General features: G+C 40.4%; 2 protein-coding genes across 4 annotated transcripts in view; one reads left to right on the top strand and one right to left on the bottom strand.

The window, feature by feature from the left end:
* Positions 1-5,682: 5,682 nt before the first annotated feature.
* Positions 5,683-22,460, bottom strand: LOC5578259 (zinc finger protein 84). The gene is made up of 5 exons (XM_021841801.1): positions 21,943-22,460; positions 21,573-21,885; positions 6,160-7,433; positions 5,959-6,100; positions 5,683-5,892 (listed from the first exon to the last, which is right to left on the bottom strand). The coding sequence occupies exons 1-5, from the start codon at positions 22,221-22,223 to the stop codon at positions 5,737-5,739; spliced, it is 2,166 nt and encodes a 721-aa protein (XP_021697493.1). The 5' UTR covers positions 22,224-22,460; the 3' UTR covers positions 5,683-5,736.
* Positions 22,461-22,792: 332 nt separating this feature from the next.
* LOC5578260 (zinc finger protein 26) overlaps positions 22,793-26,641 on the top strand; it is a 30,601-nt gene continuing 26,752 nt past the window's right edge. For 2 of the 3 annotated variants that reach the window (XM_021841797.1, XM_021841798.1), the window contains exons 1-2: positions 22,793-23,201; positions 23,260-23,584. In XM_021841797.1, the coding sequence (XP_021697489.1) occupies positions 22,891-23,201; positions 23,260-23,584 (636 nt within the window). In that variant the 5' untranslated portion in view covers positions 22,793-22,890. The remainder of the gene's footprint in view (positions 23,202-23,259; positions 23,585-26,641) is intronic. The other variant, XM_021841799.1, reaches the window with a different exon arrangement.

Raw genomic sequence — 26,641 nt, 5'->3', positions numbered from 1 at the left:
TCGGGTTTTCAAACCCGAAACCCGACCCGAACCCGAACCCGACGGGTTCGGGTCGGGTTCGGGTTTGAAAATTTAAAATATTTCGGGTTCGGGTTCGGGTCGGGTTTGAAGGCTACAAAATATTCGGGTACGGGTCGGGTTCGGGCTTGAACAAAGTCGGGTTTAGTCGGGTTTGGATCGGGTTTGATGAGTATTGTGAACAGAGTAACAATCTAAAAGCTTTCGTTTGCATCAGAAACGATGAATTTATCATCGTTTCCAACTCGGGTTTTATTCGGGTTTTTCTTTGAAAACTTTTTCGGGTTTCGGGTCGGGTTCGGGTTTGAACAGCAATATTTTTTCGGGTTCGGGTCGGGTCCGGGTTTGATTTACAATTATTGTCTCGGGTTCGGGTCGGGTCCGGGTTTGAAGAAATAAAATTAGTCGGGTACGGGTCGGGTTCGGGTTTGAAAAATGTCAAACCCGACCATCTCTAACCGAAGGTAATGAATTGCACAAATTGCAAGCAGCTGGGCCATACTGCCCAGTATTGCTGCAATAAACCTCGCTGTGCTTCTTGCGGGGAGAGACATGTGGATGGTGCATGTAGTATACCGCCAAAATGCGTTTATTGCAACGAAAGTCCACCACATGCCCTCGAAAACTGCCCGACGTACGTACGCCGGCAGCAACATCAGCGACGATCATTAGAGCAGCGCTCTCGGCGTAGTTTTGCCGAGATGTTGAAAAAGGCTGCTCCGTCTGCTGAATCCCAAAATATCTACTCTTCTCTGTCTCTTGATGATCAGGGCTCCGACTCTGAGGTTGGTGAAGGAATTTCCTTCGTTTTCAAGGGTTCATCGAGGAAGCGTGTGAGACTCCAGAGACCCACAAAAAAGCCTCGGAATCTGTCTAGCAGTGATGACCCACCAGCCATGAAAAATACTAAGCCTGTCGCGAAAGTCTCAAAGCTTTCACCTCCTGGATTCAAACTCCAAGAGGAAAGAGACTTTCCGCCACTACCGGGAAAATCTAAAATCCCAAATATTCCAAAATTTCAAACTGCTCAGCCAAAAGAAAGTTCGCATTCGGAGCCCCTAGGGCAACCTCAGGGCGTTCCAATGTTTACGCTTTCTGGCATTGTAGATATCATCCTTAATTTCTTCAATGCTTCTGACCCAGTGAAGAACATTGTCAAAGGATTGCTTCCATGTGTGACTCCTCTTTTGAAGCAACTGGCTTCTAGAATGCCCCTCCTTGCAACGATCATATCTTTTGATGGATAAATTATCCACAGAGGTCGAAGATATGATTTCTGTTCTACACTGGAACTGTCGTAGTATTATGCCTAAATTAGATAGTTTTAAATTTTTAGTTAGTAATTTACAGTGCGATGTTTTTGCGTTATCAGAAACATGGCTAACACCTGATGTGACCCTTCCTTTCCATGATTTTAATATTATTCGCCTGGATCGATCCGACTCTTACGGAGGAGTGCTTTTGGGGATCAAAAAGCATCACTCGTTCTACAGAGTCGATCTGCCGCCGATGTCAGGCATTGAAGTCGTTGCATGTCAGGTAACTATCCGAGGCAAAAGCCTCAGTGTCGCCTCCATATATCTTCCTCCGAGATCGGCGATATCTCGCAGAGATCTCTCTCACATCTGCTCTGTTATGCCTGAACCACGGTTGTTCATTGGGGATTTCAACTCCCACGGAACAGGCTGAGGGGAACTGTATGACGACCACCGATCAACGTTGATATATGACCTCTGCGACGACTTCAATATGACAATTCTCAACACTGGAGAAGTTACACGAGTGGCACCTCCAGCTCAAGATGGAAGTCCTAGGGATAGCCGTTTAGACCTCTCAATATGTTCAAGCTCGTTATCGCTGGATTGTTCATGGAGGGTAATCCAGGATCCCCATTGTAGCGATCACTTGCCAATCGTAGTTTCAATTTCCAATGGAACACAACAGTCTTCATCCATCGATCTCGCCTACGACCTCACAAAGCACATAGACTGGGGAAAGTACGCGGAAACGATCATTGATGGAGAACAAGCGGTAGAAGTACTTCCTCCGTTGGAAGAGTATCGCTTTTTATCCGAGTTGATTCTCAACAGCGCTCTTCAAGCCCAACGCCGTCCTGTGCCTGGTCCGTCGGTTCGCAAGAAGCCTCCCAATCCGTGGTGGGATGAAGAGTGTAAGGCACTCTATCGCGAGAAATCCGCCGCGTTTAAATACTTCAGGAAACGTGGTTCAATTGACAACTATGAGCGCTATTCTTCCCTTGAACGCAAGTTTAAAAGCTTGGTCAAAGCGAAGAAAAGCGGTTATTGGCGTCATTTTGTGGAAGGATTATCACGTGAGACCTCGTTGAGAACGCTTTGGACCGTCGGAAGAAGAATGCGTAATACATCGTCGGTTAATGAAGATCGAGAGAGCTCTCCTCGGTGGATTATCGATTTCGCTAAGAAAGTTTGTCCGGATTCCGTTCCTGTTGATCGCGTGCGACGAGATATTCCGGTGGATAGGGACGCCATGGATAGACCTTTTTCGATGGTTGAATTCTCACTTGCTCTCCTTTCATGTAACAATTCCGCTCCAGGAATGGATCGAATCAAGTTCAATTTGCTTAAGGGCCTACCTGACGTCGCAAAGAGGCGCCTATTGAACTTGTTTAATCACTTTCTGGAGTGTAACATTGTTCCGGATGACTGGAGGCAGGTGAGAGTAATAGCCATCCAAAAACCCGGGAAACCCGCGTCGAACTATAATTCGTACCGCCCAATTGCGATGTTGTCGTGTATTCGCAAGTTGTTAGAGAAGATGATTCTCTTTCGGCTGGATAAATGGGTTGAATCGAATGGCATGCTGTCAGATACACAGTTTGGTTTTCGCAGAGCCAAAGGAACGAACGACTGTCTTGCGCTGCTTTCTTCAGAAATTCAACTTGCCTTTGCCCAAAAGGAACAGATGGGTTCAGTGTTTTTGGATATTAAAGGTGCTTTTGACTCAGTTTGTGTTGATGTCCTTTCAGACAAACTCCACGCAAGTGGCCTTTCATCAGTTTTGAACAATTTTTTGTACAATTTGTTGTCCGAGAAGCATATGAGTTTTACTCATGGCAACTTGTCAGTTTCACGAATTAGCTACATGGGTTTCCCCCAGGGATCATGTCTGAGTCCCCTTCTTTATAATTTTTATGTGAGAGACATTGATGACTGTCTCATGGAAAATTGCTCGTTAAGACAGCTTGCAGACGACTGTCTTGTTTCTGTCACAGGACCAACAGCAGCCGAACTACAAGGACCCTTACAAGATACTCTGGACCATTTGTCTACTTGGGCCTTAAAGCTGGGTATCGAATTCTCTGCGGAGAAAACTGAGATGGTTGTCTTTTCAAAGAAACACAAACCTGCCAAGTTTCCGCTTACACTCATGGGTAAGACAATCACTCATAGCTTGTCTTCTAAATATCTCGGGGTCTGGTTCGACGCCAAATGCACCTGGGGGAAACACATTGTGTATCTGACACAGAAATGCCAAAAACGAATCAACTTCATGCGAACTATAACCGGAACATGGTGGGGAGCCCATCCGGAAGATCTGATCAAGCTGTACCAAACAACCATCTTGTCGGTCTTAGAGTACGGTAGCTTTTGCTTTCAATCCGCGGCGAAAACACATATGCTGAAAATACAGCGGATTCAGTACCGCTGTCTTCGCATCGCGCTAGGCTGCATGCACTCGACTCACACAATGAGTTTAGAGGTACTTGCAGGAGTACAGCCCCTGACAGATCGTTTCGCGGAGTTAACACTCAGGTTCCTCATCCGTTGTGAGGTTCTCAATCCATTGGTTATTGAAAACTACGAAAAGCTGCTTGAACATAACCGTCAAACTCGTTTCATGAGTGTGTACTACTGGTACATGACGCTGGAGGTTAGCCCATCTTCGGTTAACACCAATCGTGATAACTTCCTAGAATTCGACTGTTCCTCTGTAGTATTTGATTTGTCCATGAAGCAAGATATCCATGGTATACCAGATCACTTTCGTTCAAAGTTTATCCCTCCCATGTTTGCAAGTAAATTCGGGCATGTCAGCGAGAGCCGACAGTTCTTCACTGATGGGTCAAAAATGGATGATATCACTGGTTTCGGTGTTTACAACGTTTCTCATAGCGCCTCCTTCATGCTTCAAAAACCATGTTCTGTATATGTTGCTGAACTAGCAGCTATACATTACACCTTAGAGTACATCAGTTCTCTCCCACCCGAGCACTTCTTCATTTTTTCCGACAGTTTAAGTTCTCTGGAGGCTGTTCGGTCAATGAAGCCGGTGAAGCACTCAGCGTACTTCCTGAATAGAATACGCCAGGCATTGAGTGCTTTGTCAATTCGCTCTTACACTATTACCCTAGCTTGGGTCCCTTCGCATTGCTCCATTCCTGGCAATGAGAAAGCGGACTCTCTGGCTAAGGTAGGCGCTAAAGAAGGCGATGTTTACGAGCGTCAAATCGGCTTCGAAGAATTTTTTGCATTGGCCCGTCGGGAGACCTTGATCAGCTGGCAACAGAAATGGAGAGACGGAGAAATGGGTAGATGGCTGCATTCCATATTTCCACAGGTGTCGAAAAAGCCATGGTTTAAGGGGTTGGGCATGAGCCGTGATTTCATTCGTGTCATGTGTCGGCTTATGTCCAATCACTATTCGTTAAGCGCGCATACCCACCGTATTGGGCTCTCAGAAAGCAATCTCTGTGTTTGCGGCGTGGCTTACCAGGATATCGAACATGTTGTGTGGGGATGCGTTGAGCATCGTGGCGTCAGATCTGAGCTGACTGAAACTCTCCGGATCCGAGGAAAACAGCAGAAACCTGTCAGGGAAGTGTTGGCGGGCCTTGATTTAGAATATATGAATTTAATCCATCTGTTTTGAAGCGTATCAATATCCGGGTTTGATTGTGTTCGTTCCCTGTCTTTCTTTTTCCCATTCAAATTGTCCTCTTCTCGTCGTGTCTCCCACAAACCGTTTCTGTTTAGTTTCATTACAGATCTGGACATCCTGTCCCTTCAAGCTTCATCAGCTTAGTAGTCTAAGTAGCTTAAGAAATTCCAAAAAATCCTTTCCTTCCCTGTTTCAAATTTATCCACTAACCTTAAAACTTCCGCAAACTAACATAGTTTTTAAAATAAGTTCAAATTTCAAAATGTAAATAATGTAAAAAAAGAAAAGATTTCGGCTCTGTTATGCCCTACGGCGCCTGAGCCTGCCAAATAAACGAGATAAGTAAAAAAAAAAAAAAAAACCCACACCCCTTGAGTTATCTTCTCAGGGTTCTGATTGCAGACTTCCCCTTGTAAAAGCACCATTTTTGGCTTTTAGATGTTTAATTCAAGACCTCAAAGCGTAACCTACCTACGAATTGTGGGCTTCGTAGCCGTGTGGTTAGTGTCACCGAGGCATTTAGCCGCATCGTGCTAAGTAGTGTGGGTTCGATTCCCACTTCAGGCCGAAAACTTTTCGAGAGGAATGTATTCCGACTGTGCCACTGGGCGTTGCATGCTAGTTCGTTGTCTAGTGTGGTGCTTCCTTCAAAGGGCAAACAGCCCACTGGAAGCATTAACGTGTAGTGTCTTTTTTTTAAATGATTGTGTAGTTTTTCGAAAGTTCTAATCATAGCATATTTTCTACAATTATCTACAGATAAATCCGTAGCATCATAGTTTTAAATCGTTTTATTAATTACATTTTAAAACTACTTGAAGGATTCACATCACCATCTCCATAATTATCACTATCGTTTTGCTCCGCAGAACCCATGCAGGTTTCCACGTGTTGCTTCTTAAGGGTCCTCGTGGCAAACGTTTGCTTACACTTGGGACAGGTCTCGATGCGTTTCTGTAGGAATCGAAAGCCAGGGTAATTCCATTGAACGAATAAAGGGATTATATGAAGGTAACTCACCCGTTGGGCTATCATCTTCGCCATCAGTGCTCCCGGAACCGGTTTGACTCGCGCGTTCGTCGTTATGCCATGCTCCAGTTGCATATGCCTGTTGTACATGCCATGATACCGTAGGTCTCGTCCGCAGCATACGTAGTCGTCCCTGTTGAAAATAAGACATTTGATCGTTGAGATAACAAGAGAAATTGACGAACTTTGTACCTGTAAGTGATGCATAGATGATCGCCGAGCTGTTCCTGGGAGGGGAACAAAATCAAACACCTTGCACACTCGAGATCGTGGGGATTGTCGTGCCGTGCTCGATGGTTGTCCAACGTCTCCTGACTTCGGAACGTTGCCACGCAAACATCGCACGTGAATCTGGTTTGGATGTTGTGAGCGCACTCGATGTGGCTGTTCAGAAGATACTGGGTCGGAAATTGTTTCTCGCAATGCGGACAAGGAATGCGGACCTTTTCGTGGATGATGTTGATATGTTTCTGCAGCTGCGGTTTCTTTTTGAACTTCTTGTCGCACATCTTGCAGGCAAACGCGTACACATCGCTGTGACCCAGTTGATGTTCGTCCCGGGTGGCCTTCTTCCGGAAAGCCAATCCGCACGTATCACACAAGTAATTGGCGACGCCCAGATGGTACACCTGGATGTGCTTCCGCAGATCGGTAATCGTATTGTGCCCTCGTTGGCAATACGAGCAAATGTGCTCCTGCTTGTTCAGATGGCGAGCCTTGTGATCCTTCAAAACCCCCAAAGCAGAGCACTTCAGTCCGCACGTATCGCAGATGAACCGCTTGTGTGCCACTGGGCCGTGTCGTCGATAATCATCCCATGAGGTGAAAACCTCCGAGCATCCTGCCACCTTGCACGTGTACTCCCTCGTGGATTCCCGTTTCTCGTGCACTCTTTGGTGGGTCCGGAATGGTCCTTTGAAGTGCGTCGTAAAAGGGCATTTGGGACACTTAAGCGGTTCATCGAATTTTTTTCCCTTAGATTTGGGTTTCGTGGGGGGCTTCTTAGTATCAGTCATTTGCTCATCGCCAGCAACCGGGGAATCCATGGAATCTTCGTTCATCTCTTCATCACCAACCACACCTTCCTCGGCAAAGACTACTTCTGTCTTTGTCTCCAGATGTACCATTTCTGGCTTCCTTTCTTCGCTTAGGTGCTGGTCTTGATCTTCCTCTTTCGAAACGCCTTCAGGAGACGGCAAATCGTACGAAGGAAACTCGTCCAACAAGTCCTGGACGGAGTAATCGTCCAAGTTGCACAAGCCAAGATCTTTGATCAGCGCGCGCACATGGTTGGATTTGGCGTTGAAAAGGTCCAGGAGCGGACCGGAATTGGACTTCAGCTTCAGTTCGACCATAGCACCCATCAGAAGGTGGGCCGTTACCATCTTGGAACGATATTTGGCGAAGAACTTTAACAGCTCCAAGCATTGTAGGCAGATTGCTTCAGGTAGATGAGATTGTTTGTCCTGCAAATTCAATGGAGACAATTCAGAGGTTTACCTTACTGCTAGGAAGTGTGACCTCTGAGATAGGTCCCAATAATTATATTTTCTTTTATTTTAATAGGTATTCATTCTTCGTTTATATTTTGTCTTGTTTTGTAAATACATGTAAATAATTATCCCCTAACTATAAAATTTGTAAATATAAAATCTGTAAATTAAATTTGAATTCAAATCCCGTCCCATAAAACCATACATCGTTATTACTTCCTCTTGTACTAAACTAACATGGCGCGCAATACCCCCACAAACACGGATTTTTGCAACGTCAAAAATGCGTTAAAAGCCAATGTTGGAGAAGGCTAAGGTCTCTTTTCGGTAACAAAGTTTCAATTGTTTAAACCGTACGTTGACTACAACCAATCCTCTTCGCAGGAACAAAGTATTTTGCGACGCAAGTGGTGCAAAGTTGCTGCCCTCGCGGGTTTATATCGACAGTGATTGTGCCCATTTGTCAGCCCTGGGATACGGTGGATAACGTATCGACGAAGCCGCTTACCACCCCTCGACCGTGCGTGACGAAAGGTCGTTCGCTACCCCTCGCCCGTCTAAAAGTGCGAAGTGCGCCCGGTGCCCAGCTCGAGAGTCGACATCGAAGTGAAAGATTCGGCGGGTCATCTCAGGATGTCCGAACTTCGATTCGTCAGACAAGACCCCCAGCAGTTGGCGAAAGACAAATGATCCGCCAACCGGCGCCAGTTGCAGTGCAAAACTATTCCTATTAACCCTATTCCACATAGAAACAGACGTAACACTTAGAACAAATCGCGATCAAAATCATAGTCGCGAAAACATGTACACCCAATGTTAAAAACACAGTAGGTAGCCGATGGGCCAACAGGTGGCGGTAGTGCGTAAACGTCAAACACGAACAAAAACGACGCGAGCGCTGTGGATGGTCGATTGACCACCTACCATGTACTCGAATCGATCGTTAAAAAGTTGGTCGATGGACAGCATTGAGAGTGTGACGTCTCACAAAAAAAAATACACCCATTCATCCAATTCATCAATGAAATCTTCTTAAACTTCATAAAAAGTGCAGAATGTTACACTCAAAAAAAATCCACACGTCAAGGCTACGTGAAAAATCACGTAGATCGTTTGAAAATGAATTTTTCTCTAATTTACCGGACAACGGTAACAATCACCCAGACGTAGATATACATTGAATGTTCTTTCAATAATATTTACTGTTGGTGTCCATCATCCTTACGTGAAAAAACACGTAGGCGTAAATGAACTCAAATGTTGACAGTTCAGTTTCTGTTTTGAACTGTCACCATTGCAAAACGAGTAACATCGTTGGAAGCAAACGCCAAGTCTCGACATTACAAAAAATGTTCACAAGATTTTGGTGAGTAAACGTTTAAGATAAAGTTTTACCTTTTTTGATATGTGTTTTCTTTCGAATAGGGCTGAGCAACGTACTTTCACCGCCAATCGCAGCTGGCTTATCTCCATTTATCAGCGATGTAAGATTCCTCGAACTGACTCCGGTAATGCGCATCTGATTGCAGAAATATATCTGGTGTCCGGTGACCAATACGCATGACTAAGCAAGTTCTTGAAACTAGACCAAATTTGCCGTCGATTGCTTCCGGTCGCATCCAATTTCATCTATTTTTCATTAAGTTATAAGCATTTGAATTTCGGCAATATTTTGCCTACGTTAATCATTTCCCCTGTATTTAGTGTAATCTTCCATTCAGATATATTTCCAAATAATAATAATAAAACATTTTGGTACAATGAAAGGAATCTAATTAAATCATTTCTTTTATTCATAGTTTCCGTAAAATTGAAAGTATAATTGCTTAGAATCCAATAAAACGCTCCGTAAAAGGTACTCACAAAACACTTAGCGGCTACGTGGAATTCCCGTTAATCGAGAAAAGTTCATCAGCTCGAGTGTTCATTCTGTGCTACCTATGATTCACGTAAGTGCTACGTAGAAAGTGCGATGGAAAAAAACTACGTATGTTTTCACGTAGCCTTGACGTTTGGATTATTTTGAGTTTAGGAGGTATCTCTGGAGTAATTTCTGAAAATGTCCTTAAAGAAATTTCTGGTTGAAATCTTGATCTTTAAGAACTATTTTCTAGGAAATTTTAAAAGAAGTTTTACAGAAATCAATGGAAGAATTACTGGATACACTCTTAGAGAACATAAAACTTTCTTGGAAAATTTGTGAGGAAGATGGAGGAGATTATTTTTAGAATATTCTAGGTTGAATGCTTTAAGGTATTTTGAACGAAATTCCAGGAGATATTTCTCAAGCCAGCCGTGAAAACAGTAAGTGAACTTTCGAAGAAATCTTTGCAGTAATGTCTGAAGGAAGTATTGAACAATTACCTGATTTTGTTTTAAATCATGTAAAAATACAGTAATACGGGCAATTATACATGTCGTAATGTCACGAGGAACTCAAAAAAATATATAAGCGACAAATGACAAATGTTTTGCCTGTTTATATGAGAAATCAAACTCGTATCTTCTGGTTCCTGTTAGGTTTCTTTTTTTTTGTCAGTAGCGATAGGGGTAGTACTGGGACTTTTAATCTGCCCTAAGTTCCTCCCCAACTTTTGCTTTTATAGGCCTGTTGAAGCATGTGCATCGTAGTCACCTTGCAATCCAGAATACTCAAGATCTCAATCATAGTAGTCATTATATAACAATGTCAGAAATAAATTCATTCCTTCCATTACCGTTAGCCTAGCTACACGCATTTTCCTTAATTCTAAGATTACGTTCATATGGTCAATGTGTACCCTAACAGCTATCAGACCTTGCCGTAGTATTGCAGTCTAGTATTCCAGACTACTATAAAACTATGATAAGACCTGAAAAGCTACTAAATTCACGGTGCCCCAATTACCGTTATTATCAAATAAAATATACCATCCAAACGGCAGTCTGCAGTTGATTCCTGACGTTGCTCTGTACCTCTGGGCCGAATTTAAAAAAAAAATGCTTAGTAAGAATTTTGAGTTACGCCCTTTTGAAGTTTGTATGATAGAAATCACTTTAACTTGTTTAAAAAAACAGATTTCAATTTAATTTTGTTATCTAGTTTTAGATATTGAAAAATACTTTTTTTCTAAAATTTATCTTGACTGACATTTGAAACGGTCCAATGCTATGTTTAGTTATCACTAATCAGCCAATATACAAAAAATGATATTTACCAATCTAACGCCTGATAGTGATTTAAGGAAAGTGTCCAAAGCATTCAATCAAATATGTATTTATAGTTCTTGGACATGATTTTGAGATACGCCCTTTTGAATTGTATGGAAAAAATATTGCATGATGAAATCCGTTCCATCTATAATCAACAGTTAGGTGCAAACATAATCATTACACCTCTGCGATTGTTGTTGATAATAGATGGAATGGAATTCACATTGCAATATTATTTCCATACACTTCAAAAGGGCATATCTAAATATCCTGTCCAAGAATTATTCATACACATATGAATGCTTTGGACAATTTCCTTAAATCACTATCAGGCGTTAGATTGGTAGATATATTTTTTTGTGTATTGGTTGATTAGTAAAAACTAAACTTTTCAAATGTCGGACTAGATATATTTTAAGAAAAAGTGTTTTTTTTTTTCAATAACTAAAACCAGATTGAAAAATAAAAACTATTTTTTTTTATTAAAATCTGTTTGTTTGAACAAGTTAAAGTGGCATACATCATGTGATTTCTATCATACAAACTTCAAAAGGGCGTACCACCAGTAATCCCAGAAATTTGTTCAGACATTCATGCGTTGGGCTGGGCAGTACTTCGAGAAGCCTAACCTGGCTGCTAAGTTGGCGATGAAGGATCCATTGGTGAGCTCGTTTCATGCTTTTATTTCGAAACTGTTAATTATCTATGACTTGACATGTTCATCGTTACAACGGCAAGAGTGTTACGTGAATATGATTATTCAACAAATCATGAATGGTTCGTCTCTTCAAGTATCGGCATTAATGTTCTTCCCCATGCAAATTTCTCATATGACCAAAATATTATATTTATTCTCATGTTTATACAGTGTAACCTCCATGAGTCGATAATGAAGGGACCATCGACTCATGGAAATATCGAGCCATGGAACAGAAATCATTTGGAAAGCTGTTTTGAAGGACCATCGTAACCATAGTAACCATGAAATTTCGTTTTTAATATGGTCCCATGAGTCGATATCGAGTCATGGAACATCGACTCATGGAGGTTTAACTGTTTTGAATTCTAGGACCAAACGATTCTCCACATTAACAAAAATACCTTCCAGTAACCTTTGTGGAGATGCAGAGGTACACACGGTCTCCAAATAGCAAAGGTTACAAACTAATATTCCTTCCCTCAATCCCACCTGGCTGCAAGGATGTGACCGGCACCGTGACCCTGTATAAATAGAGGCACTGAATAATGCATACTGAAGAAAATTATGACTAATCTACTGAGATATTTTAGTTGATTCTTTGTGCATTTTCACTGACTTGCTCACTTCGTCACGTCGCAATGACGGGGCTATTTTAATATTGTTTTTCAATTAAAATTTCTATCTCATTTTGGAGAATTTCGGGAAGTAAATGTGTTTGATATGTTAAGTGGGTATCCTTTCATGATTCCAGCAATATAGATAACAATCATATCAGATAATGAACTCAAAATTAACAAGTTTAGGATTCTGTCACATGCCGTAGCGACGGAAAAATGAAAGAGAATTTGAAAAAAAATCTCTGTCATTGTCTCGCTGTCCGATGACAGTGAGAGAAGCATCTATGTAGAAGTCGCACGATGCTCCCTATTTACATTGACGGTTTCCAGCCCTGCTTCGGGCAGGGCCCAGATAGCCGTAGCGGTAAACGCGCAGCTATTCAGTATGACCATGCTGAGGGTCGTGGGTTCGAATCCCGAGGTCGAAAGGTCGAAAGGTCGAGGATCTTTTCGTAAAGGAAATTTTCTCGATTCCCAGGGCATAGAGTATCTTCGTACCTGCCACACGATATACATATGCAAAAATGGTCAATCGGCAAAGAGAGCTCTCAGGTAATAACTATGGAAGTGCTCATATGAACACTAATCTGAGAAGCGGGCTTTGTACCAGTTGGGACGTAACGCCAGAAAGAAGAAGAAGAAGATATCTCTTGATCCTTATGATATGCGAAGAACCGACATTCAGCAAAATTGTTAAGCTTGATCCGCTTAACAATTTTGCTGAATGTCGGTTCTTCGCATATCATAAGGATCAAGACATCCGGAAGGCAAACAGTATGATTCGCAATTTTGCCGCTAGGTTGTGCTAGTGAGCATGAAAAATTGAGCGTGCTAAACTAGTTCTCTCTCGTGATCCACAAGATATAAAAAGCTCGAGTCTTCGGGAAAGCTGTTCAGAGGGTCATGAGCATCCGGAAAGCAGATCTTTTAATTAAAAAAATCCGGTTGGTGTCACTAGTAAGCAACTAGGTAATATTCAGGATTTCAAGCGAGTTATATCTACTGATCCAGATAAGATAGAAAATTGAAGTCTTGAATATCCAATGATTTAAACACGAATCAATAGGATTTGAAGTAAATCAGGACTAAATCATTGGAATATGAAGATAATCAGACCTGAAACTATTGAATGTGATGTCATACCTGAATCTCTTTAATATGAGGTGAATCTGACATTATTTGTTAAAAATTAGGTAGACCAATCCAGGACCTCTTGAAGTGAATCAATCTTAAATTATTTAAACATGAAGTGAATCAGACCTGAATCATTAGAAAATTGAGTAATTTAGTCCTACTTCAACTTTTTGGAAGACATGAATCACTTGAAAATACAGTTAAACAAAAATGAATAACATAAACTCGAAATTAATCCAACTTGAATTACTTGAACATGAAGTAATTCAGACCTGCAAATGAATGTGAATATAAACAGGGTGTCTACTCGTTTACCGAAATGAAATTCTCTGATATTTCCAGGCTTTATAAAATAATTCCAGGTTCGAGAAATACTCTTATTTTATATGACCTAAACAAACTAACGACAATGTCTTGACATTTTAATGCAACGTACTAACAATATCAAAGCTTATGTTCTGTTCAAATGCATTGTATTTAATCCATCATTATTTATTTCTCGCGTAACTTTTCAAAACGGCCTATCTAACAATTCACACATTTCGAGTAAATCGAGCTTGAAGGTTGTGAAAATATATTTTGAAACTGTATCAAAATGAAACAATTTTTCCCCACTGTGTTGCTTGTAGAGGGAAGCAGTGTAATAGAGTTCAACGTATGAAATGAAATTTTGTCAATTTATTTGGAAATTACACTGAAATCTATAAAAAACATCAGATAGGACGTTTTGACCAAAAATATGTACATAGGATAAATCACATAGGTCGTTCTGTTTCAACAATTGTTACATTGGACATTCATTTCTGTCATTTTGTTTCAGTTATAGTAACATCGGATATTTTGATTTGAGCACACAACAATCATGTTTTATTTCATTTTGTATCCACGTGCGTTGAACTGCTTCAACATTCAAGTTGAACTGCTCATTTTGTTGCGGTGTGATAATTGCAGCAGGGGGGGTATACGCAACGAGGTTCGCCTACCGTACATGTTTTGTGGGTGTATTCGTTTGGCTCACAACGCTGCTAGGCATCCCGCTGTTTGAGAGTTAAAATGCATCAGCATTTGCTGTCTGGCATGACCCGCGTTCGATCTGTGCTGTTTGGGTTGGCCCGTGTGAGAGATGATGCTGTTTGGGACGGCCCGCCCGAGAGATGATTGTTAGGCGAGCTTTGTTTGTAGTTGACAGCCGTACACCCACCCTGAATTGCAGGCACCAGCTGTGCTTTGTTTTTATTCATTTGAAAAAGAGACGAATGACCTTCGGGTTAAAGTCTCTCACGAACAACAACAATTTGATTCATTCAATGCCACGCCGTCACTTTTTCCCCCCACGTCTATGTGTCCTATGTAACAACAGAAGGAGGGGAAACGTTGAGCTGTATTTGGGACTTTTTGCTTCCTCACTGTTTCTCTCTCAATATTCCCCCCGTTTCAATGCTGGTTTCGCCCACACTTGTTCGTGTGTGAGTTACCCACTGCACGACGGGTGGTGACGACTGTGTTGCATTCGGCACCAGCCGTCGGCGCAAACAAGAAATAGCGGTGGGAAATGATGACGATGACGGCGCCGTCGATTGTGTTGTAGGAAACCAATGCCAAACAAATACATACAGCTTCTCCGCTCTTCGGTGAATGATTGCTCTGCAAATATATTTGCGCAAGTCGCGCATGCACGTTGCTCGTGTTGCTGCCGTAAAGCATATGTATATGCTTCATCGACCATGGATCTGAATCGGATTAACGATCAACGCTCCGTCATCGTAATCATTGTCATCATCGAAACTTAAAAAGCAGTTTTTCTGTTCAAAACAAAAAAATATTCGATGAAAATATGTTCTTTGTGTTTCTATGGAAGAACAGAATACAGTGAACACATTTTCCTGTAAATTTCCTTGATATTGAACGAAAAAACGGCTTTTGAAAATTCCGAAATCAATGACGGATCCTGCCCCCTTAATACAATAAGATCATGATGCTGAATATCATTTCCCTACATGCACTCAATACGCTGATAATCGACATTTTGTTGCGGTGTGCTAAACGGAGACACCAGCTGTGCTTTGTTTTGATTCATTCAATCCCACGACGTCACTTCTTCCCATCCGTCTATGTGTCCTATGTAACAACAGAAGGAGGGGAAACGTTGAGCTGTATGTAGGACATTTTGCTCTCTCACTGATTCTCCCTCAATTTTCCCCCCGTTTTTATGACGGTTTCGCCCACATGATCATGTGAGAGTTTCCCACTGCATGACGTGGTGGTGGTGACGGTTGTGTTGCAATCAGCACCAGTCGTCGGTTGAAACAAGAAATTGCGGTGGGGAATGATGACCATCTTGTTGTAGGAACTCGAGAAAGGAGCCCACGTCTAACAAATACATACAGCTTCTCCTCTCTTCGGTGATTGATCGCTCTACAAATATGTGTGAGCAAGTCGCGCATGTACGTTGCTCGTGTTGCTGCCGTGAAGCATATTTATATGCTTGATCGACCATGCATCTGAATCAGATTGATACAATGACATCATGATGCTCAATCTTGTGCTCCATATCATTCCCCTATATGCACGCAATGCGCTAATAATATGAAAAGAGATGTTGCAGCTGATCCAATCCAGCGAAACGGTAAAACATGGTTTGGCAAAAAGACCAAAATACAGTTTTGTGTAACTCATTCTCTTTTTGTCACTTGAGCGTTTTCAATTTTGCGAGGCAGTGCGACTCTGAATATATCGACTGAAATGATTGAGAAGCAGTTATTATGGTATTCTATGCATCTAAGTAGTGTCTCAGACACGCTTCTACAAATCATTCCACCTTTTAAACTCCATTCCAAAGCTTTATTCAGGAATGTCCAATGTAACATTAGAATCGTGTTTTTTCATAAATGTTACATAGGACATGTGGTTGGTTCTCTGATCAAAGGTCCAATGTAACAATTGATTAAAAGTGATGCAGTTTTGAACATTGGTCATTTTGTTAAGCTTTGAATAGATTAATTTGTTGTTAATATATCAGAACGAGTGTTCTAGTGTGCTGCTAAGTGGTGCAACGCAAATGATTTGCAATGATAATCTCGTTTTGTTTACATTTGTTACTTAGGACGTTTTGAAAAGTTACGAAATTTTCGTCTTTATTTAAATCCGACCTATATACTGGTAGGGACTGAGTGTCTTGAAAAAAGGAAATTCAGAAACCTCTTGCTTGAAAAGAGAGACCACACAGCAATCAAAAAACAAAACGAAACCTAGAGGGAATTAGGAGAAAAGAGTTTGATTCTTTATGAAATCAGACCTGATATTTCTCTGACAATATTTCTAAAACTTTTTTTTTTTTAATTCCTTGAGGCATTACGACAAATACTACTATTTGTATTACTATATGCATTTTCAATGATTTTCAAGGAATTTCATCGGAAATTAGCGCAGGTGATTGCCCAAAGATAGATATTTTAATTTGAGAAATTTGCATTTTTCTTTAGGAGTTCATATAATTCATAGTAATTGTAATTGCTCAATCCACACCCTGGCAGACAATTGTCCGCCAATCTAGACACGGGCTGGGTGAGGACCTACCAAGCCTCCCCCGTTAACATGTCCTATACCGTTTAGCACACCGGGTTCTTCCACAAGCAGGCGCCGGAATTAAAGCGGTCCCACGAGTTTCAGATACATTAAATAGATATAGTCCCTCTGGCACTAAACCGAATAGCGCCCTCCACCTCATCACCAGCACTGCCCATCCCGCACGCCAAACAAAATGCCGGAAGTGGCGTGCCGTGTAGCACATCAGATGTTCTACAGAGCACACCACCTCCGACACCATGCTCAACGTACAGCAAAGACAGCGCTAATAAAAGCGGAAGGCGCACCACTCGGTTCAGTCCCAGAGGGACTATAAGTATAACGAAGAAGAAATGAAAAGATAGTAGAGTTGGTTCGGTTGTTTGATTGCTGAAACGAAAAAAACAGAAACAAAGTGTTAACATTAAAACGGGGTTTTATAATTGATAAATGTATCGATAGTTTCTCATCTGTTACGTTTCCTTATCGTAGGCGCTGTCGATTTTTTCCATCTCCAGGGTGTTCATCTCCGCTCGAGCAATGAGGACCATGATGAAATGAGAATATAAAAATGTAGCATTAGTGTTGATCTACTAATAGATTAATTTAAATTGCTTTTCATGTGCTTTCAAGTCCCTAAGTAACTTGTAAACTCCTACTCAATTATGTTTTGTTGGCCTACACGTTTTATTTAGACACAATTTTTATTTAGAAAACTATTTGGATCCGAGATTTTAGGTGCAGATTGAGTATGTTTAATAAAACAAGCATCCTGTTTTCCTGTTGATGATTCTGTTATTTATACCAGCTGTATACAAGAATTTATTAATGTAATATATGGATATTGAATAAGTTTCAACGCGCGATTATAATACTTCAGTTTTCGTGCTGTTGTATTGGTGTATGTAGTGGGAAACCAATCAGTTTGGTGATTCTAACGGTAACAAATAGCACGACGAAAGGAAAGTTGATAATATATCATCATTATGATTTCAGTCCTAATTTCATAATCCGTTTAATAAATTCCGCGTATGCTTCGGCAATTTTAACAATTTATACATATGTATTCGAAGAAAACAGACTACGAGCATTTATTACCTTGCAACACATTCCTAAGTGATCAGATATTTATCATTTTCTACAGCCTAATTTAATAATACCTACATTGGGTTGTAACAAAAAATTGATCTTGGGATGTTGATTTGCCTCCTAATCATAGTTTCGACAATAGTCACATGCTTACTATCCCTTATGGCAGTGTTGTTGATTCTATTGTCTATCGCTCATCAGTTTCGCGCTACCCGGCAGGGACTTGGTCCTGTGTACCCAATACTCTGCTGTGTCTTAACTTCACGCAATACATTCTGTAGATGTGTGATACAGTTTGCGGAATATTATGATTTATTACTTCATTCAGATGGAAAATTCTGTTATGGTACCATATTCACATATCAGATAACTCCCACCTGGAACGATGTAATACATCGGAGACATGTAGATTCAGATGTATGTATACGATCTATGCCTAGTTCGGCTCTGATCGACAGGCAATCAGTGCATTCAGTTTTTCAACTAGCTTGAAGCGATGAACGTATCAAGACAAGCTCTCCACTATATCTGCTAGCAATCACCGGTCGTCGATAGACATTTCGGTTCTTTTCTGCTAAAGAAAGATCCAATTGTATGCCAAAGACTATGGCTCATGCTTTTCGATACAGCTGGAAAAACAAGAACTACACCCAGCACCAAATAGTACGTAACTATGAGGCGGACCGGAAGGTTTGATGAGCAATCCCCACCTAGGAGTTCATATAATTCATAGTTCTCATAAAATCACTTCAGGAATCTTTCTAAGGAATTCCTCCCAGAATTTTGTTTTGGATGTCTCCAAATATAACCTGGATTTTTCCAAAAATAACAACAGAAATTATCTCAGAGATTCCATCAAGAATTTATTCATATAGGGGAACTTACGTATTCTCGGCAGACTAAGGCGATGCCACGCTTCTTTTGTAATTTTCTCGGACATCAGCAGACAAATTCCGTGTTTGTCTGTTTACATTTATGCGCTGCTGAATCCTCTATCGATCCACACCGACAGACTTGTCAAAATGATTTTGGAAACGTTTTCACAACGCTGCGAACATCTCTTGTTAGTGTGACTATTGTCGGCAGCCTTATTATCTTCGGCAACTTTCCCATAAGATCTGCTGGTGAATCTCTTCGGCAGCTCCAAATCAGTCGCATTTTGAGACGTGTTCATTGGAATTGATAACATCTCTGGCGATATTGTTTGTTCAGTCTCGGAAATCTCGTCAGTGAGAAGCGGGCAGGATAATGAAACATCTGAATGTTTTCTTTGATGTGTTTTGATAAAAAATACTGTGTATTTGGCGTTTGAAATTTGGTTGCCGATAATAGTCGAATGGTGCCGAAGCCGTAAGTCTCCCTATAATTTCAGATATTTTTTCATCCTCCAAGGCTCCAGTTTTAAACATGTTGGAATATTCAACCAGAAACTTCTCGAGATGCCTCTTGGGATTTATCAGGATTTCCTATAGAAATGTCTTTCAGAATTTCGATTTTGACTAGGAATTTCTCTAAGGATTACTCCAAAGATTGCTCCTAAGATTTCTTTGGAAATTCCTCCAGTAGCACTAAGAAATTTCTCAGGAAGTCTTCAAAGATTTGTCCAAGAATTCTTCAAGGAGTTTTTCTTGACAATTTCTAAAGAAAATTTCTGAATAGCCTCTGATAAAACTAGTGTAAGTTCTCAAATCAAGCTTGATAAATAAGGATTTCTAGAGGAACTCTCGACAAAACTTAAGAAGATTTTTTGCTAAGATAATTAAAAAAAGAAAGAAAAACAAATGAATATTGAATTCATGTGAAGAAACTCATCGAAAAAAGAAACCTCTATGAAATTATGTAGGAATGATCGGAGGGAAAAATAGCTGTAGTAGTAATTGGTTTGGAACCTTGAATTATCTTTTGAATATTCCACTTTTTTTTTGCATATTCTTTGAGAAATGTTTGGAGAACTGCAGTAATCCTTGGATGAAATGCTGGGTAAATGCCAAAAAAAAAAATCTAGAGATACTGAATCACGAAACACAGGTCGAATTTGAAATGTTCCTAATAAATTTACTCGAATAACCACTCGAGGATTTTTTGTAACAATGTGAACTTTGGAGTGAATATGGGAAAAAAATACGAAGGAATTCTTGTCGGGTTTCTTGAAAAAAAAAGCTCTGGACTTAAAAAACCTATGCGGGTCTTCTAAGAAGAAATTCTGCGCGAATCTTTGGAAGATCTATTAGAGTGACAGCTGGAAAATTCGGTTGAAGAGTTAGTAAAAAAAAATATATCGAGGGAGTCCTAGAATAGTCTTTGGAATTTTTTTTCCAAAGTAATCCCTGAGAAAATTACTGGCGATAGTAACGTTGTAGTGCTCAAGGAGTGCTGAACCAAATTCTGGAGACATTCCTTTAAGCATCCTTTGAAAACTTACTGGTAGAATTGGTAGAGGAATCTCTTGAAAAATTTCTGAAGAGAAACCTGTATTAATCCCTGAAAATATTCTAGATATAATATATGGAGAAACCACTAAGATAATTCTTGAAACTTTATCTCTAGAAATATGTGAAAAAAAATCTTGATGAATTAGGCGGCATCCACAAATTACGTAACGCTCTAGGGGGAGGGGGGAGTAGGCTCAAGCGTTACGGCTCATACAAAAATTTAAAAAAAATCATACAAAAAGCGTTACGGAGGGGGGGAGGGGGTCAAAAATTTCCAATTTTAGCGTTACGTAATAAATGGACGCCGCCTTAGCTGAATAGGATCGTAACATTTTCTGAATGCTTCTCGAGACCCTGTAGAATTTTGCATCAGAATTCACTGCAAGCAAGATATCAAGAAAAGAGAACCTTTAGAGACCATTTTTGTTAAAATAGAGACCTCAAAAATCTTTCTTAAAAAACAGCGACTTTTAAAAGATTTGCATAAAAATAGAGACAATGTCTCTAAATAGGAACCTGCTATCAGCCTTAGATACGTGAATCCTTTACTGATCAAATATACCTAGAAATATTTGATGTTCTGATAAGCCGATCGAACATATCCGAAAAGATCCTCATTGCTCATAGATCAAGTAGCGTTTTAAAAGCGGCGCAGCCGAATTTTTTCTTTTTTTTTATGTAAGAGAGTTTTCTGGCAAATAATGGTTATCTCTGGAATTTGACGCAAAAATCCTTTGCAGTGAACATATTCTACCATGAATTACTGCCTCATCAAAATTCCCTGATAATTCCAGGTTTTTTCCAGGTAGTAGACACCCTGATAAAGTAATTTAGACCTATAAACTGAATCAGACCTTATGCACTTGAAAACGCAATGAATCCGGCACGAATCACTTGGATGTGAAGCGAATCTAACATGAATCGATTGACTATGAAGTGAATCACTTGAATATAAGGTGAAACAGACTTGAATCACTCATATATGAAGTGAATCTGACCTGAAAAACGTAAATATGGAGTATTACAGACCTTCTTCTTCTTGGCAATACGTCCTCACTGGGACAGAGCCTGCTACTCAGCTTAATGTTCTTTTGAGCACTTCCACAGTTATTAACTGAGAGCTTTCTTTGCCAAAGTTGCCATTTTCGCATTCGTATATCGTGTGGCAGGTACGATGATACTCTATGCCCAGGGAAGTCGATGAATTTTCCATTACGAAAAGATCCTACACCGTTTAGCCGCGGATTCTAACCGCACGGCTAAGTAAGGCCCCTTTTGCAAGTGTCATCCTTGACAAAATTTAGAGGAATTTCATATGTTCTGTTAAATCCCTTACAAGATCCCCTTATTCTCTGGCTATGCTCATGTCTGCTAGTTTACTCACCTGATCGAAAATAATTTCGGGGGACGTGATGGTAGCAATGAAATCTCCGATACTTTTCCCACCAAAAACCGGATCTTCAGTGTTGCTGAGAGACACCATCACGGCGTGGCAAGAGTTAGGCTGCAAACACATACGGCACACCTGTGGAAACTTCTTCAAATTGAACACGCTGTCGGTTGACGCCTTGCCTGTTGCACGTCTTTGGACACAGCGAAGTGCTTCGTCAAGGAGCCGCTTCGTTTTGATTTGTGGTTCTTCTGCCGGAACGTCCTTCGGCTCGGGTTCCTTCGGAACGTGTAGAGTGGACAAATTTCTTAAAAAAGGAAAACGGTCTTTAAACACATACCAAAAATCGGAACAAACTACCTACTCGGGGTCCACAGTCTTTGATCCGAACTGCGTTGGGATTGCCGTTTTGTAGAGAATGTTCTTCCCTCTATCCGGCTTGAAGCAATCCGCAGTGAAGTGGTCGGAGCAAATTCTAGCGTTGAGAAAATTGATGTTCGCATTCAACTTGGCACGTCTCTCGGAAAAGGCAATGGCTTTGATCCACTGGTTCCGCCGGGCCAAATTTCTCGGGAATGCGTGCTTCGAGTAGTCCGACGAGCCAACATTGAAATCACGTCTGCAGGAGGGCACTATGCACCGCATTTCACTGGGGAGGTATTTTCACGAACTGAGCACGAAAAACGTTGTTTATGCCGTGAATTTCACGTTTATTGTTTTTGAGCTAAAAATTGTTTTTTTTTTTTTCTTTGGGGTGTCTAGTTAGACGGCTAAGACCGATCACGGTCCATCTCGCCAAATTGTTTTGTTGACGTTCGATCGCCTGAATGAATCCTTACAACAGTTTCTGCCCACCCACGCTATGTCAAAATCAGCTGACCAGCTCTCTCTCTTTCCTCTCCGTTTTTTTTCTGGGCATGCAGCACGCTAGAATAAATTAAAATAAAACATGTTTCACGCACAGCGCACTCGCCATTTAAATCTTTATAATTGTTATTTCGACTGGATTAAATTTAGCGATGAGTCCAAGCGAGTTCACAAATAGAACAAAATTTACCTGCAGTTTGAGAGAGATGCAAATCCGGTAATTCTGCAACTACTTGTGTTTCTGAGTGAACAACACGTTTAGTTCTGGGAGTTTTGTCCATTTTGAAACACTTTTATTCCAAATGTGCGACGCCTCTCAAAAATCATCGGAAACGAAGCGTCGCGATGCTTGACAGAGAAGTGTTGTGCTTGTTTTGAAGATTTCCGCTCAAAGAAACACAACTTTCACACGATCATTTTGCTTTTTATTTCTACGTGCACAACGATGGAAATGTCAGAAACTATCGCCGGTGGCAAACGGAAGTGCATAGTGTCTTCATGTGGAAAGGATTTACGGCCGGAACCGGCTTCCCACTCCAACCATAGCTTCCCAAAAGACGACCGCCTCCGATCGGAGTGGGTCAAAGCCTTGACATCCACCGACAGTAGCTTCTTGGATCGAGCCATCGATTTCAACTCGGCTCGAATATGTTCCGCTCATTTCACCGCGGATTCATTTCAGAAAACTGGTGATCGAAAGGTTCTCCAGGCCACATCGGTACCAACGCTGTTCGGAGCATCGGCCGTTAAAGATGGGTGAGTTGGTCGATTGATTATTGTCCTCTTTAGTGTCTACATTCGTTATGGATTTCAGAAAACAGGATGCTTCTCAAAACCAGCAAAGCCCTAACCCTGGCAAGCAAAAGATCTGCTCGAAAACGGCTCAACAGCAGATGAAAAAGCTGATAGAGGAAGTGCTGAGTTGTAGTGAGAAGTTTGACCAGCCAAACCCGGTAAAAACTCCCGGTACCGTGTTCCGGTTGAAGCGGTTCCCTCACGTTTGTCGGCTGTGCTTGAGGCCGAAAAAGAATCGATTCGAGGTGATGATTCCACTAGATGCGACGGATTACGTGTTCGATGGGGACACCATTGGCGAGTTTATCTTCGATATCCTGCCTCCGGGGGCGACTTTGGATCAGGTGAGTATGTAGTAAGACTAATGTCTTTCATGCATGTCTCTAAAAATAGATGCTCTCTTGTCTTTTTTCAACCAAAATAGTCTCTGAAAACTTCTAGATTCTAGAGGCTCCAGAGGAAACCTCATTGACGCTCACGAGACTATTCCACAGGTTCTTCAGGAATCTCTTCTCAGATTCCTAGAGGAAAAGCTTCAAAGATTGTTCTAGTGGTATTTTCCGGAATTGGTACTCCTCTAGGAATAACTTTAAAAAAAAAATGTCTAGAGATTCCTCCAACAAATTCTTCCAGGGATAACTTTAAAAGTTTTTCCAGCGGTTTTCTTAAAGGAATTTCTCCAGAATTTGCTCCAAAAAATCTTTAAGTATTCCCAAGCTACCACCTCCAGTTTTTCCTCAACTCTCTCAGCATTTTCTATAGCTATTGTCCACTAAATCTGCTTCCGATTTTTTTCAGTTATTAGTCTAGGAGATTTTGCAAAGATTCATAAAAAAATTCTTCTGATAAAATTCTCAAAGGTTTATTCCAGAGTTTTTAAAGAAACTGCGGATTTTACCAAGAAACCCTACAAGAATTCCTCCTGCAGTTCCTACGTCGAATGTTCTTCCAGTTCATTTTCAATTGACACATTTTTTCTCCTAGCAATTATTATAAAAATTTATCCAGGAAATTTATTAGAAACTATTACAGGAATTCCTCAACAATATGGCATTTTTGCTTCTCGGATGTGATCCAACAGACCTTCAGCGTCGTTGTTAGCATTGATGCCCATTTGAAATAATTAATACCGTGAGGGCCCCTAACTCTGCGCAACTCCTAACTCTGCGCACTTTTACGAAAATCCACCAGAATCTGGTAAAATACTTAAATTTTTGTTTACAATTTTTTTTCCTATATTGCTACAATAGTAATAAAAACTATAAGGGTACATCCCTATGGGGTTGTACGAACTGGTGACGTAGGACCACGATAGTTAATTTAACTGAATTCGATGTCGTTCTTGTTGCTCGTTCTGACTTCATACTGTTTTCAGTGTTCGAAACTTTCGTAAATATTTATGCATATAACGATTTGCAGCCAAGTGTACGTTTAATCGGGTCTGGGTCATTTGGCATAAAGCCATTTGGCATAAGGTCATTTGGCATAACGCCATTTGGCATAAAAGACATTTGGCATAACGGTCATTTGGCATAATTATGAACAATGTGAAAATAAAGGGTCATTTGGCATAACGGACATTTGGCATAATATCAAGACATGTGTAAAGTAAGAATCAATTGGCATAATATCAAACCATATGTGAAGTAAAGGTCATATCGGACATTTGGCATAATATCACACTATCTGAAAAGTAAGGGTTATTTGATATAATAATTCATATATTTCTGTTTCAATGTGAAAAAAAATAATAATAATAAAATTGTAATATTACGCAAAAGAAAAAGTCATGTTAAAAAGGAGGGCAAATTCCTATATAACAAAATAACGCGTCGAATCGCTATAGGAATAACCCTCGAAAGAATACCTTATGCTTAAAAGAAGGGTAAATCTCTAGATAAATATCATGACTAAACAGGATAACAGAAGATGAACTAGGGTGTCAATCAGTGACGCAATATTTCTCAATATGAAATTGTAAATGGAAAACAAGGTAATAACTTTGTAAAACAGAAGAAAAAAATGCAGCAACATTGCTACTACAATTATCTTTTAAATAACATTTCGTGTTCCAACGAACCCAATCAACCAGTGCACACTGGTCCAGGAAGCTAATTTAGGCGAACATGAGGTTTCGTTTCGATTTATTGATTTTAGAGCCATAGTTACTTCTGATAATGGTGGGGATTGCTCATCAAACCTTCCGGTCCGCCTCATAGTTACGTACTATTTGGTGCTGGGTGTAGTTCTTGTTTTTCCAGCTGTATTGAAAAGCATGAGCCATAGTCTTTGGCATACAATTGGATCTTTCTTTAGCAGTAAAGAACCGAAATGTCTATCGACGACCGGTGATTGCTAGCAGATATAGTGGAGAGCTTGTCTTGATACGTTCATCGCTTCAAGCTAGTTGAAAAACTGAATACACTGATTGCCTGTCGATCAGAGCCGAACTAGGCATAGATCGTATACATACATCTGAATCTACATGTCTCCGATGTATTACATCGTTCCAGGTGGGAGTTATCTGATATGTGAATATGGTACCATAACAGAATTTTCCATCTGAATGAAGTAATAAATCATAATATTCCGCAAACTGTATCACACATCTACAGAATGTATTGCGTGAAGTTAAGACACAGCAGAGTATTGGGTACACAGGACCAAGTCCCTGCCGGGTAGCGCGAAACTGATGAGCGATAGACAATAGAATCAACAACACTGCCATAAGGGATAGTAAGCATGTGACTATTGTCGAAACTATGATTAGGAGGCAAATCAACATCCCAAGATCAATTTTTTGTTACATCCCAATGTAGGTATTATTAAATTAGGCTGTAGAAAATGATAAATATCTGATCACTTAGGAATGTGTTGCAAGGTAATAAATGCTCGTAGTCTGTTTTCTTCGAATACATATGTATAAATTGTTAAAATTGCCGAAGCATACGCGGAATTTATTAAACGGATTATGAAATTAGGACTGAAATCATAATGATGATAGATTATCAACTTTCCTTTCGTCGTGCTATTTGTTACCGTTAGAATCACCAAACTGATTGGTTTCCCACTACATACACCAATACAACAGCACGAAAACTGAAGTATTATAATCGCGCGTTGAAACTTATTCAATATCCATATATTACATTAATAAATTCTTGTATACAGCTGGTATAAATAACAGAATCATCAACAGGAAAACAGGATGCTTGTTTTATTAAACATACTCAATCTGCACCTAAAATCTCGGATCCAAATAGTTTTCTAAATAAAAATTGTGTCTAAATAAAACGTGTAGGCCAACAAAACATAATTGAGTAGGAGTTTACAAGTTACTTAGGGACTTGAAAGCACATGAAAAGCAGTTTAAATTAATCTATTAGTAGATCAACACTAAT

Source organism: Aedes aegypti, chromosome 2, assembly GCF_002204515.2.
Source record: "Aedes aegypti strain LVP_AGWG chromosome 2, AaegL5.0 Primary Assembly, whole genome shotgun sequence".
NCBI classification, from domain to species: domain Eukaryota; kingdom Metazoa; phylum Arthropoda; class Insecta; order Diptera; family Culicidae; genus Aedes; species Aedes aegypti.
The sequence above is the reverse complement of the archived record's forward strand: the minus strand, read 5'-3'. Positions and strand labels throughout refer to the sequence as shown.